General features: G+C 39.2%; 1 protein-coding gene across 1 annotated transcript in view; it reads left to right on the forward strand.

Moving 5' to 3' along the window:
* Positions 1-14,133, forward strand: part of LEKR1 (leucine, glutamate and lysine rich 1) — a 120,077-nt gene that overhangs the window by 18,725 nt on the left and 87,219 nt on the right. Inside the window, exon 4 of the mRNA XM_014546239.1 lies at positions 2,602-2,816. Within this exon, the coding sequence (XP_014401725.1) occupies positions 2,602-2,816 (215 nt within the window). The remainder of the gene's footprint in view (positions 1-2,601; positions 2,817-14,133) is intronic.

Here is a 14,133-nt window from a genome sequence, read left to right on the forward strand (position 1 = left end):
GCCTAAACCGGCAGTCGGACATCCCCCGAGGGGTCCCGTATTAGAGAGGGTGCAGGCCAGGCTGAGGGACACCTCCCCTCCTGTGCATGAATTTTGTGCACTGGGCCTCTAGTAGTAACATAATTGCTAAAAATATAAGAGATCACTATAATCTAGGGTTGCATTAGAAGATATTATTAATGATACTACTAATGAGATATTGGAAAGAAGGAAGTTTGAGTACTCTCTTATTCTGCTTCAGTGAGACAAGCCACTCTGAAGTAGGCACTTCTGGGTACCATACTTGAAACAGATGTAGAACCCAGGAACAAGTTCAGAGAAAAATATCTAGAATGTGAAAGAAATTAAAAACCATGTCGTAATGGAAACAGCTGTAGGAATTGGAAGTTGACCTGGGAAAACAAGATAGGGAATGTTCCTTATAGCTGTCTTCTAATATAAGAAAGAGGCCTGTGGTTGTTCCACATGGTTACTAGGAGGTTTAGGGCCAGTGGACACTCTAGGCAGGCAGATTTGGGGTCAGCATGAGAAAATTTCCTGACAGACAAACCGTCAGAAGATGCAACAAGCTGCTTTACAATGTAGTTTTCCATCATCTGGGGTATTGAAAACTTATCTAGGTAGGAGCAGACTCAGTGAACGCATCCAGGGCTTGAACCAGGTTATCTTTATGGTTTTTTCAAACCTGTTCTTTTCTAAATCTACACTTTTGGTATCAGTGGCAGTTAGATGATTGATGAAGTCATTAATTGGTTTTCTTCAGTATTATATTTTGGGGTGGCATTGATTAATAAGCTTATATAGGTTTCAAATGTACAATTCTATGATATATCATCTGTATATTACACTGTGTGCCCACCACCCAAAGTCAAATAATCTTCCATCACCATATATTTTACCCCCTTGAACCTTGACTAGTCCCCCAGCCCCCTTCCTTCTGGTAACCACCATACTGTTATCTGTGTCTATGAGTTTTTGTTTGTTTGTTTTTCTTGTTTGTTCATTTGTTGCTTTCAGTTTTATATCTCACACATGAGTGAAATTATATGGTTCTTAACTTTTTCTGACTTAGGTCACTTAACACGATATTCTCAAGATCCATCCATGTTATTGCAAATGGCAGCATTTCATCTTTTCTTAAGGCTGAATAGTATTCCATTGTGTATCGGAGGATACTTCAGTTGTTTCCCTGTCTTGGCTACTGTGACTAATGCTGCAATAAACATAGGGGCTCATCTATCTTTATGAATAAGTGTTTTCAATTTTTTTGGGTAGATAGCTATACTCTTAATTTTTTGAGGAGCCTCCATACTGTTTTCCATATCTGTACCAATTTACATTCCCACCAGCAGTGAATGAGAGTTCTTTTTACTCCACAATCTCTCCAACACTTGTTATTACTTGTTCTTGTTGATAATAACCATTCTAACATTTGACATTTTTATTATTAAAGTTTAAATGTGCAAAATTTTACTGTATAAAAATTTATTATTAGTTTGTTTTAACCTAGTCTTGTGTAATAGCATTGATAAGCAGATAAGGTGGCCTCACTCTTGGTTACAGGAGTCATTTCTACAGTCTTGAGGGAGGTTAATTAGGAGTAAGTACTTTTCTTATAACCCAAGTGTTGTTCTCTTTTTAGTGCCCTGGAGCAAATATTTAATGAAGCTGTCTCTTTTCCTTTGTGAATAGCAAGACAAGTAAAGGCTACTTGAAAATATTTATGTACTTGAGACAGAAAAAATAATTACCTCTCTTTTGACTTTACTAAAATTCTAGTTTTCACCTCCCCAATGTTGTCCAGAGATATGTGGACATTATATCTGAAGAGAGTAAGAGGATTTAGCTGACAACCACTTTGTAGATAAATATTATACAAATGGTTACAGACGTGGGTATTGGTTTTAAATAGACCTGAGTTTAATCCTCACGTCTCCACCTACCAGCTGGTTATAAACTTCAATAGTCTCCCGTTCCTTATCTATAAAATGAGTACAACCATAACTCCCTGAGGGGAAAGAACTAATTTAGGGAGAAGAGATTAGGTCCAAAGTATTTTTTCTTCTTTGTGGTTTTATGATAGAATGTAAAACTCTGCAAAAATCATAAAATGTTAACACTGAACAGGAACTGAGAGTTCATTTCTTTCAATGGCCTAATTTTATAAATGAGGAAAGTAAGATCGGAAAAAGCCAAGAGGCATCTCCAGAATCCTGGTGCAGTTGGCAGTGAAAGGCCAGTGCTTTCTTCCCACTCCATGGAAAACTCATCTTAAAACAAGAATTGTAACGATGTTTTCATCATTTTTGTTTTATTTTATGGAAAATATTTCAAGAGCAAGTCTTTCTTAGAGATACCATGGAAAAATAATTACTCTGAAGGATTCTTTTCTAATTCCAAGATTCTGTGTCAGAATCAATATCATGGCAATTTAAAAAATTTTATTCAGATATAAGCAATGTCATAATTATCACTCCATGTCATAGTACAGTATACATTTACTTCATTTGACAAGCATAGTTGCAATAACATCTTCTGTTGGACTTCATTTCTTCAGAATTTAAAAATACCATTTTAGTAAATGTATATTCTATTTTCTAGATGCCCCCTGAAGAAAAAGTTTGTAAGTACTGTGGAGTGAGCTATCTAATTCTTCATGAGTTTAAAGCTATGGAAGAAAAAGTGAAAGCGATGGAAAAAGAGATGAAATTTTATCAAGGAAGTGTAGAACGTGAAAAGAAACTTCAAGAAAAGCTACATTCTCTTAGCCAAGATTTTGAACAATACAAAATTGACAATGACTCCAAAACAGAAAGGTTGGAATATGTTATTCTTTTCTATTATTTATTTAGTTTGAAGAAAAGTACAGACAATAAATAGACTTTCAATGTTCTTCTAGAATTTCTCTGTATCAGGTATAATTTATACTTGAATACATGTTAGTTTTTTATTAATTATTAATATTTAATAAATATAATTATTATAGCTTGAGCATTCTTTTAGACATATATTTATTCTCAGAATGATTGGAAACCAATTAATTTAGTAGCCATAAGTTGAGATAGGTTAAGTTTTATTTTAGCCCCAGGTATATCTTAATTTTATCATTAGGAAGATTTGTCTGTCAAAAAATAGGTGAGTTTTGGCAGTTTCTGATGCCTAACCTTTGTTTTAAATGGCCTTGAATATTTAGATTTACAGGATAAGGTTTTTATGACTTGAAAAGGATGCCAGGACATTAAAATTGGCATGTAATTCTAAGTCACGGAAATTGGAAAAAAAATTAAATAATAGGTTCCTAACACTATCAAATCTAATCCATTTAGTCTGCCTCAAGACACTTCAATGAACTTGTACAGACACTTGTAAGAGAAGGTTTTTTTGCTGGAGTTTTATGGCTTTACCTTTTTCCCATGAATGAATATTTCTCCATTTAAAATATCAACAGTTGGTGTTAGTAAACCTTGAATTAATGAATTCAATGAATATCATCATGTCTTTACAAAAATAGAAACTTTCTTAAATCTCTTAGGATTAAGTACTTCTATTACATTTTATTACAAATTTTAATAATTACATTAAATGTCAATTGAGTCCAATATTTTGTAGTTCTTTACCAAGAAAATTTTGTTATAGTTTTTTAAATTTCAAATCTGAATAACAAAGTGTTTCATACTATTTGAGTGGAAAAAAAAAACTTGAAGTATTCAATTTAAAATTTGGTGGTTTTCTTGCCTGTCAGAGATTCTTTTGTTTGGTGTTTATTTACACTTTACTTTCTTTATGTGTTGTTTAAGTACATAAACACTTAAAGTAAAAGATGTATATGGGAGAAAAGGCAAGAAAGTCCCTTTTTATCCTGCTGATTGCTTTTTGCTGGAGATAAAACCACTTTTAATGATTTGGTGCATATTCTTCATTGTGCCTTTACCTTTATTATAGATACATTTATTTAATGTATGTAATATACACTGAGTGGCCAGATTATTATGACCACCCCATCAGTACTTAGTTGGGCCACTTTTTGCCTTCAATACTGTTGCGTTCTTCTTGGCATTGACTCCACGAGATGTTGAAAGGTGATGCGAGGAATCTGACACCATGCCTGATGAATAGCACTGTCCAGTTCTGTGAGATTTGATGGTTGTGGAACCAGCTGCCTGATGGCTCTTTTAATTTCGTCCCACAAATGCTCAATTGGATTGAGATCTGGTGATTGTGGGGGCCACCTAAGCAAGGTAAAATCTCCCTCATGTTCTTGAAACCACTCCTGCACAATACAAGCACCGTGGCATGGCGCATTGTCTTGTTGGAAGAAGCCATCTCCATTGGGATACGCCATCAACATGATAGCATGAACTTGATCAGCAACGATACTTAGGTATGTTGTGCTATTCAGACGTTTATAATGATCTGGCCCTCTAGCAACTTCAGCAGAAAATTAGAGCTAATTTGCCTACAAACATCAGGTGGTCATAATAATCTGGCCACTCAGTGTATATAAGCCATGTAGTTTTTAAAATGGTTATCATTAATAAATCAACAAACAACAAATTTGGCAGTGTGCAGAGAAAAGGGAACCCTCGTGCACTGTTGATGGGAATGCAAATTGGTGCAGCCTCTGAGGAAAGCAGTATGGAGTTACCTCAAAAAATTAAAAATAGAACTGCCTAATGGTCCAGTGATTTCACTTCTGGGAATTTATCTGAAGAAATCTGAAACACTAATTTGAAAGAATGTATGCACTCCTATGTTCATTGCAGTGTTATTTACAATAGCCAAGATTGGAAGCAACCCAAGTGCCCATCAGTAGGTGAGTGGGTAAAAAAGCTGTGGTACATTTACCTAATTGAATTCTTCTTGACCAGAAAAATAAGGCAATCTTACCCTTTGTGACAGCATGCATGGATCTGGAGAGCCTTATGCTAAATGAAATAAGCCAGTTAGAGAAAGACAAGTACCATATGACTTCACTCATATGTGGACTCTAAAGACAAAATAAGCTAACAAGCAAAATAGATACAGACTCATAGATAGAGGGCAGGCTGACAGCTATTAGGGATGTGGGGGCTGGGTGAAGAGGGTAGAGGGATCAAACAAAAAAGGAAAAAAAAATTGCCCTAATCCAGTGGTCGGCAAACTCATTAGTCAACAGAGCCAAATATCAACAGTACAACGATTGACATTTCTTTTGAGAGCCAAATTTTTTAAACTTAAACTATATAGGTAGGTACATTGTTATTAACTTAATTAGGGTACTCCTAAGGCTTAGGAAGAGCCACACTCAAGGGGCCAAAGAGCCGCATGTGGCTCGAGAGCCGCAGTTTGCCAACCACGGCCCTAGTTGGTTTGGCTCAGTGGATATAGCGTAGGCCTTTGGACTGAAGGGTCCCGGGTTCAATTCCTGTCAAAGGCACATACCTCAGTTGCAGGCTCCTCCCCGGCCCGAGCCCTGGTCAGGGCACGTGCAGGAGGCAACCAATCAATGTTTCTCTCACATCATTATTTCTCTCTGTCTTCCCTCTCGCTTTGACCCTTCCTAAAAATCAATGGAAAAATATCCTCAGGTGAGGATTTAAAAAATAAATAAATTCATTGACATAGACAACAGTATGGTGATTACCAGTGGGAAAGGGGGGTGGTAGAAAAAGGTATAGGGGGATAAACAGTGATGGAAGGAGACTTGCTTTGGGGTAGTGAACACACAGTACAGTGTACAGATGATGTGTTGTGGAATTGTGCACCTGAAACCTATATAATTTTGTTAACCAGTGTGAACCAATAAATTCAATAAAACACACACAAATGTGTATTGTTTAATCTCCAAGTATTTTGGGATTTCCCAGCTTTCTGTTTGATTTCTAGATTAATTCCGTTGTGGTCTCAGCAAAGACATTATATGTTTTTAATTTTTAAAAATCTGTTAAACTGTGTTTTATGGCCCAGAATGTGGTCTGCCTTGGTGAATGTTCCATGTGAGTATGAGAAGAATGTATATTCTGCTGCTGTTGGATGAAGTAGCCCATAGATGTCAATTAGATCAGTTGATTGCTGCTGCTGTTGTGTTCAAATATGTCCTTACTGATTTTCTGTCTAACGATTTTATCAGTTGCTAGGAGTACAATATTGGAAGTCCGCAACTCTAACTGTGGGCTTGTCTATTTCTCTTTGAGTTCTTTAATTTTTGCTTCACAATTTTGTAGCTCTGTTGTTTGGTGTGAACACATTTAGGATTGCTATGCCTTCCTGGTGGATGGATCCTTTTTTAGTCATATAATGCACTTGGTTTTCTCTGGTATTTTTCTTTGTTCTGAAGTCTACTTTATCTGATAATAATATAGCCATACTGCATATTTAATAAAATGTTTACATTGTATTTTTTCCATTTTTTTACTCTCAACTTAACCTCTGTCATTGAATTTGAAGTGAGTCTTGTAGATAGCATATTGTTGAATCATGGGTTTTTAAATCCACTCTGCCAGTCTCTTTTAATTGGTGTATTTAGACCATTCACATTTAAAGTAATTATTATTATTTTAACATATATTTTTATTGATTTCAGAGAGGAACGGAGAGGGAGAGATAGAAACATCAATGATGAGAGAGAATCATTGATCAGCTGCCTCCTACATGCCCCCTACTAGGGATTGGGTTGTGCCCTTGACCAGAATCAAACCCGGGACCCTTGGGTCTGCAGGCCATTGCTCTATCCACTGAGTCAAACTGGCTAGGGCTAGGTAATTATTGATATGCTTGGATTTAAGTATGCCATTTTATTATTTGTGTGTAGTTTGTTCTCTCTGGTTCTCTTCTTCTGTTTCTCTTTTCTTACCTTTATTTTGGTTTCTTGAACATTTTTAAGGTTATAGCTTGATTTCTTTATAGTGATTTTTAGTATATTGCTTTGTATAGGTTTCTTAGTGGTTGCAATACAGGTGCATAACATCATAGTCTGTGGTTTAATTATGATGTGTCTTGGCATGGATTTCTTTGGGTTTATCTTTTTGGATAGAATAGGATCTTTCCCAAAGATTGTTGAAACTATGTTTATAACTCTTGTCATATTTAGAGAGTTTTCAGCTATTAATTCTTTAAATATTATTTAGAGCTACTTCCTCTCTCTTTTTCTCAGATTCCTAACTTATGAATATTTGCTCTTTTGTTATTATCCCACAGGTCCATGAAACTCTGTTAATTATTATTTTTCTGTCTATTTTCTCTCTGTTGTTCAGACTGGGTGCATTCTGCTGATCTATCCTAAAGGTTGGTGATTCTCTCCTCTGTCATTATACTCAGCTATTGACCCATCCAGTGAGGTTTTTTCCCCTCAGTTACTGTGTTTTTCAGTTATATAACTTCTTCTTTTTTAAAAAAAATGTAACTTCTTTTTCTTTTTGAGGTTTTATTTCAAGAAAAATTTAATTACTTTTAAAAATAACTTTTGTGATGGCTGCCTTATAATCTTTGTTTGATAATTCCAACATCTGATTCATCTCAGTGTAGGGTCTGTTGATTGTCTTCTCTCATTAGTGTTATGATTTTCTTGGTTCTGGCATGATGATTGATTTTCCATTGAATCCTGTTTATTTTGGAGGTTATCCTATGAGACTTTGGATCCTATTGAATACATACATTTTTAGCAGGTACTCCCTCTGTTGAGGTATAGCATGATAGCCAGGTGGGTATGTTTTTTTCAGCTTCCTACTGTCCTACCAACACTGCCTTGTATCAGACTGGTGGAGTGAAGGTCACCTATTCCCCTTGGCCCCATTCACATCTTTCCAGCCAAAGTAGATCAGCAGCTTGCACTGCCTGTGTCTCTGCAGGGGTGTATAAGATCAGCTCCCTGCTGTTGAGCTTACTGTCACCAGGGAGGCAGGGAATCAGAAGACTGACTCATAATGTTTTGTTGCAGCAGGGTAGGGGCAGAAGCTTGGCTCCTCTCTGTGCCCTGCTGACACCAAGGGATAGGAAAATGCCAACCAGCATTGCCTTCCCCCACTTGATTCTGCCTTGTTGATGCCAGATGCAAGTGGAGGCTCAGCTCTCTGCTGGTCTCACTGGCACCAGTGATAGGGAAGCAGAGTGTTGACTCCTCTGTCTCTCAGCACCTTATTCTACCTCATTGGTGCAGGGTGGGCTGGAGGCTCTCTACTGAGACCCTCTGACAGGATATGGGTGGGGAGCAGCATTAGGAGTGCTGCTAGTCCTGGTTTTCACAGCTTCATTTGGCCTCTTTGCTGCCAGTTGGGTATAGAGGCTTAGTTCCCCACTGGACCTCACTGACACAAGGAATAGAAGGAAAGTGGAGTACTTACTTCTACCAGCGTGTACTGCTTTGTTTAGACTCATTGGTGCAGGGTTGGATGGAGGCTCAACTCCCCACTGGCCTCGCTGACACTATTCTGTTTGGGGAGTGGAAACATAGCTTACTTCTGCAATAGGAGAATGAAAAATCAGCTTCCAACTCACCCCACTGACACACCAGCCAGGTGGATGGGGGTGCACTACCTGTTTCTGTGGGGCAGGGGTGGTATGGTGTGGAAGATTAACTCCTTGCTCAGCTGCAGCCCTGATGAAGCTATGGATGAAGCTATGAAGTGGGGAGGTACAGTTTACAGTTGATGTTTGGCTGGAGAAGATATTGCAAAGAATGCTTTCTGTTGTTGAGCCACTCTTCTCCTGAGAAGCTAAGTAGATCAGACATTTTTGGGAGAATGTTTTTTTTGTGTGTGTTTTTTTTAGTGTGGCTTGTAGGTAGTTCTGGGTTGGAGATTTTTGAAGGACCCTGCCTGGGACATATGAGAGACAATAAGGAAACTCAGGGATCTCCTTACTTTGGTATTTGTCAAGTCCCAAGGCCACCTGCCTTCTTTCCATCTTTCAAAGTCTTCCTTTGCTTGTGTGTTATGATCAGGATTTTGTAGTTTTAAGAAGGAGGACCTAGGAGTAATTGGGGCTATTTCATTTTGGTTGTGACTTTGGGTTGATTTTTGGCAAATTAAATATTGCTTTGAATAAGAACTTTTTTTTAAAAAAAATACTTGACTAAATTCTCACATATGTCAGTAGGTAGCTCACAAAAGTCAGTAGTTACATAAATGCATCTCTCTATGCTTGCTAAACATGTCCTCTTTGACCTCTCTTCTGCTCATGCCAAATTGAGACTGTGCATGGAGATTTGAGCAGCAGGATAGACCTTTCCATGAAAAACCAGACTTAAGAGTTCTGCTGGACATAGTTAGTTGTTGTCACAAATCGGGTGAGCCACATAAGTCAGGTGTGGAGCATCAGCCCATGGAAGGGGCAAAGGTAGGTACTAAGGGTTCAGAGAACCAGATTGAGTCCACAGTTTGGGATAAAATTAACACAGAGAGTGTCTCTGAGTTTATAAACAAGAGTTGGAGGAAATAGGTGTAGCTGGCTAGGGTAGAGGGTGATGGGGAAAACAAGGGAGATTTTGTTAATTATTATCTTCCCCTGCCAGACATATTTCCCACATAGACCAGTTATATCAGTTAGGAATGTAATCTGCAGAAAGAGGCTTAAATTGACAAGGGTTTATTTGTTTCTTAAATCAAGAAGAAGGGGTATAGGCAGCTCAGCCATGTCACCAGGAACCCAGCCCCTTCCCATCTCTCACTGCATTTCTCAGTGAGTAGGCCTTCTGCCTCGCGCTGGTTCTCATGATTTCAAAATGGCTCGTGCACTGCCAGAAGTCAGGAATACGAAGCGGGGAGTCGGAGGAAAGGCCTGTATTAGGAAATCCAAGGCTCTCCCACAACTGCAGGGCAGTGTGGCGAACAGACTGCAGGGAGTTGGCTCATTGCTTCCTGAAATAGTCTCAGGTTCTGTTGTCAGGAAAAAGACGCTTCCAGGGCCTGGCTCACCTGACCATTACATTTTCCTCTGGAAAATCACATGTACATGCTGACTGTAGTTCCTTGAGAGGAAGAAGAACGGTATCTCAAAAAATAAGTATATATCTTTTGTACATGTCTTTGTCCAGGCCGTGCTTTGTCTACTTTCGCAGTATTCTGCTGTGTTCGGAAGTAATGTAAGGCAGACATGTCAGAAATGTTTGGGACAACTGAATTTTGAATAACCAAGATTTTACAGAACAAAGAACTAGTGTAGAAGTATAGTTCTTATCACGTGGGGAATACTTCTCAGGGAATCATTTCAAATCTCTGGGAGCCTTTTCAAACCCTCACCTCTCTTCTGAAATTCTGATTGTCCCTTTTGGGGAAGAGTGAGAATCTCTGCAGTGAAACGAGAGCTGCTGCTGATGGGAGTGTGATTGGGCATGTGGGGAAGGCAGGAAAAAGGTTGAGGACCATTTGGAAAAGCACTCTTTTTCAGGCCTCTGAAAAATGCCTCCAGTGGACACAGGTTGTTAACAAATAAATTAAACCTAGAAGTTTGTGTCATGTTTTTCTTAGTCTAGAAGTATAAATATGCACTTATTATATTGATATTTGTACTATGCGCTACTTAAAGTTTGAGAAACCTAAGCAAGTTTTATTCACACCATGTAAGACCAGCTAATCCTGTTATCTATCATCTTTTCATTATTCTCCCACACCAGCTAGATTACGTTTCAGACCAAAGTTCTTAGGTATAGAGGATACTGTTTTCCTTTATTCCTTCTCTCTGTGGACACATACAAACCGTAAACAGAAGTTGACAGGTGTTTTTCCTATTGGTATAAATAATGTTTACATGGGTTTCCTTGTTACTAGATACGGAGATTGATATTTAGTCAACAACACTGATAGACCTATGTACACATGTATATCTTTTATTACCAGTATAACTTTGAAAGCCCTTCTGTGTATCATTATGTTATTGCTATAGCAACATGGTTACCAAAACAAGGTACTTATTTTTCTGCTTTGTCTTTTTAAAGGAGGACTTTTCCCCCTAAGCTTTTAAATGGGCATTGTAGAGTTTCAGTCCCAGACATTCGGTAGTCTTTCTATTTATCTTTTACCCTTGAGTCTTCCGTAGTTATGATTTGTTATTTATCACTGTAACATAAAGTACAATTTGTATTGGAGTAAATCCTAGTGGGAATTATGAGAATGAATGAAGGGAAGCAGTATTTGATATGGTTAAACAGTGGAGGCCCTGCTATTACCTAGCCCCATGATGTTGTCTTGAAATCTTTTTGTACTTTTGTTACTTGTCTATAAAATGGTCAGAGAAGCAGCTACAGGAAGGATATTCACATTACTCTGTGCCTGGCAGGAATCCAGTTATGTTTCACCCCCACCCCCCTCCATGTGTGTTAACTAAGGTTAATAGCATACAGTTTCTCCCCCCATAGATAGCATCACATTCCCACCTACTTTGGATCTCTAAATATTGCCTAATATCACAAGGGAAATTATTGGGTCTAAGAAATATCCCAATTTCAGTGCTACCACAGTAATTAATTCCAGTTTAATTGGGGCTTTAAAATGCCAAGCCCAACTTTGATTAGGTCCGCACCCTGTGTTTCTGCTCAGGGGAGTAGAGATGTTATAGAAAGCTTAACTTTAAAACTTAATTGTTACTTTTTATTTATTACTAGAGGCCCGGTGCATGAAATTTGTGCATGGGTAGGGTCCTAGGCCTGGCCAGCGATCAGGGCCAATCGGGGCCTTCCAGCTACTGGCCAGGGCCTCCCTTACCCGGCTGCCGGCTACCAGCTGGGGCCTTCCTTTGTTCCACGCTGCCCCCTGGTGGTCAGTGCACATCATAGCGAGTGATCGAACTCCTGGTCTCCCGGTTGAACTCCTGAGAGGACACTTTGCATATTAACCTTTTATATATATAGAAGATTCCCATTTCTTTCCAAAAAGGACATGAGGCATTTTAAAAGGCCTTAATAAAGTTAACAACATAGGCGGGAAAGGGGAGAGTGGTGTTGGGATGAAAATCAAGAAACCAAATGTGTCAATCCTACAATTCCGTTTACCAGCGCTCCAGGCACTTCTGTACTCACAGCCTTTTTGTAGGAGTGGGAAAGGAGCAGGGGTTGGGAAGTGCGTTTTATTTATTTAATTTGTTTATGTGTTTATGTAAGCAAGGCTGACTTAGCTCTGGAAGGAATCTGCAAGAGGTCTCCAGGAGATAATTTGGAGGGCAGTCAGGCATTAATGAGAACCTGCATGATCTGTGTATCTGAAGCAAATCTTAATAGGCAATAGACGGCTGCCTCGCTAATGCTGGGCTCCATGCTGCTGCTCATTGAGGAGGCAGTAAGATGGTTCCAAAGAACACAGCCCCAGCTTGCCTTTCTGCTAGCATTCTCTCCATCCTCTTCTCTCCACCCACCTCCTTACTGCTTCACTTACCACTAGGCTTGAACAAACAAGTCAGATCATGTTATTTTAATTTGCTGCAGGTTTGAATTAATACATCTTCAAAAAGTGTACAGTTTATTTTTTCTCAAATTCTTTATTATTTATGTATTTCTAAATGGGAACAATTTCAAATTGGGGGAAATGAATGAACTCATTGAGTGAGGTATGATCAGCAACTCCTGTTATATCTATTTTATAGATGGCTAAACAAACAAAAAGATTAAACAATAGTGCTCACACAGCTTATTAAATTCTTTATTTTTTGTCTTTTCTGTAATGTCTGTAATGTCACTATGGATTAGTTGAAGATGCCAAACAAATGTGGCTATGGCAAGCGATGGCATGAAGACTCTCATCCCATCCAGTGGAGACCTGTTTTGAAGGGACAGGGCACACCAGATCTTGACCCTTGCTTGTTCAAGTGAGGAAACCCAAATGTACAAAAAGCCATCCAGTATTAACAAGAGACAGGTTGGTTGAGTTCACAGAACTGTTAGGGAAGCTGTCCCTGGAAACAATGTGAAGAACTCAACCAGAAATCGTCTTCATGTGTTACTGGCCTGCTTTTAAAGTAAACTAAAGATGTGGTGAGGATGGAAAATTCTTTCCACTAGCCAAAGTGGCTCCATATCTGAAATTACTAATTTGGGAACCCATTCTTTGTTCATACACACTTCACCTTCCAACTTGATCAGTTTCATTGCGGCCTGAAATCTATTGATGCCTCTACCATCTCTCTATCTCTTTCTGTTATCACTTTCTTTTGAAGTCCAACTAAGTTCCCATGGTCTATGATGTCAACCATTCCCTTGACAATATCTTAAAGTCCCTTATCCCATTATCCTTCCATCATATCAGCCTGGAAAACCGCTAATGTGGATAACTCCAACTAACCACACTCTTTGTACTTGAGCTTCCAGGTCTACAGGAGATAATTCCTTGAGCTTCCAAGAACCTGATACCGTTATTCCTCCTTCTAGAATATTTTTACCTTCTCTTTCTTTAGATGGTCCTCCCTTTACAACATTTGCTCAAGACTCTCCAAACAAACAAACTTAATCTGAAGTTTATGCTAGCTATTTCTTTAGCTCTTTCTTCATTTTCATGCCACCCTTATGTTCTTAACTTCAGGAAATGTTTTCCCCATCACCAGTATGCAGCATTAGGTAGTGTTGAAAGTCTGGGTTCTGCCAACACACTGCCTGAATTTGAATCTTGGCTCCATAAGTGGTGTGGACTTGGGCAAATTTCTAAATACTCTTTGTTTCAGTTTCCTACACTATAAAATGGGAATAATAATACTATCTACGTCACTTGGTTATTCTGAGTATTAGATAGGGTTGTTGTGAGGGGTGTCTCTCTCACACACACACACACACACACACACACACATTAGAGACCCTGCGGGATCGGGCCTAAACCAGCAGTCGGACATTCCTCTCGCAATCTGGCTCCTAACTGCTCACCTGCCTGCCTGCCTGCCTGCCTATCTGGCTCCCTGCTCACCTGCCTGCCTGCCTGCCTGCCTGATCACCCCTAACCACTCTGCCTGCCTGCCTGATCACCCCTAACCCCTCTTCTTGCCTGTCTGATCACCCCTAACCACTCGCCTGCCTGACTGATCGCCCCTAATCACTCTGCCTGCCTGATTGCCCCTAACCACTCACGTGCCTGCCTGATCGCCCTTAACCCCTCTGCCTGCCTGCCTGATCACCCCTAACCACGCTGCATGCCTGCCTGGTTGCCCCTGACCACTTGCCTGCTTGCCTGATTGCCCCTAACT

The sequence above is a fragment of the Myotis brandtii genome, unplaced genomic scaffold (assembly GCF_000412655.1).
Source record: "Myotis brandtii unplaced genomic scaffold, ASM41265v1 scaffold436, whole genome shotgun sequence".
Lineage (NCBI taxonomy): Eukaryota > Metazoa > Chordata > Mammalia > Chiroptera > Vespertilionidae > Myotis > Myotis brandtii.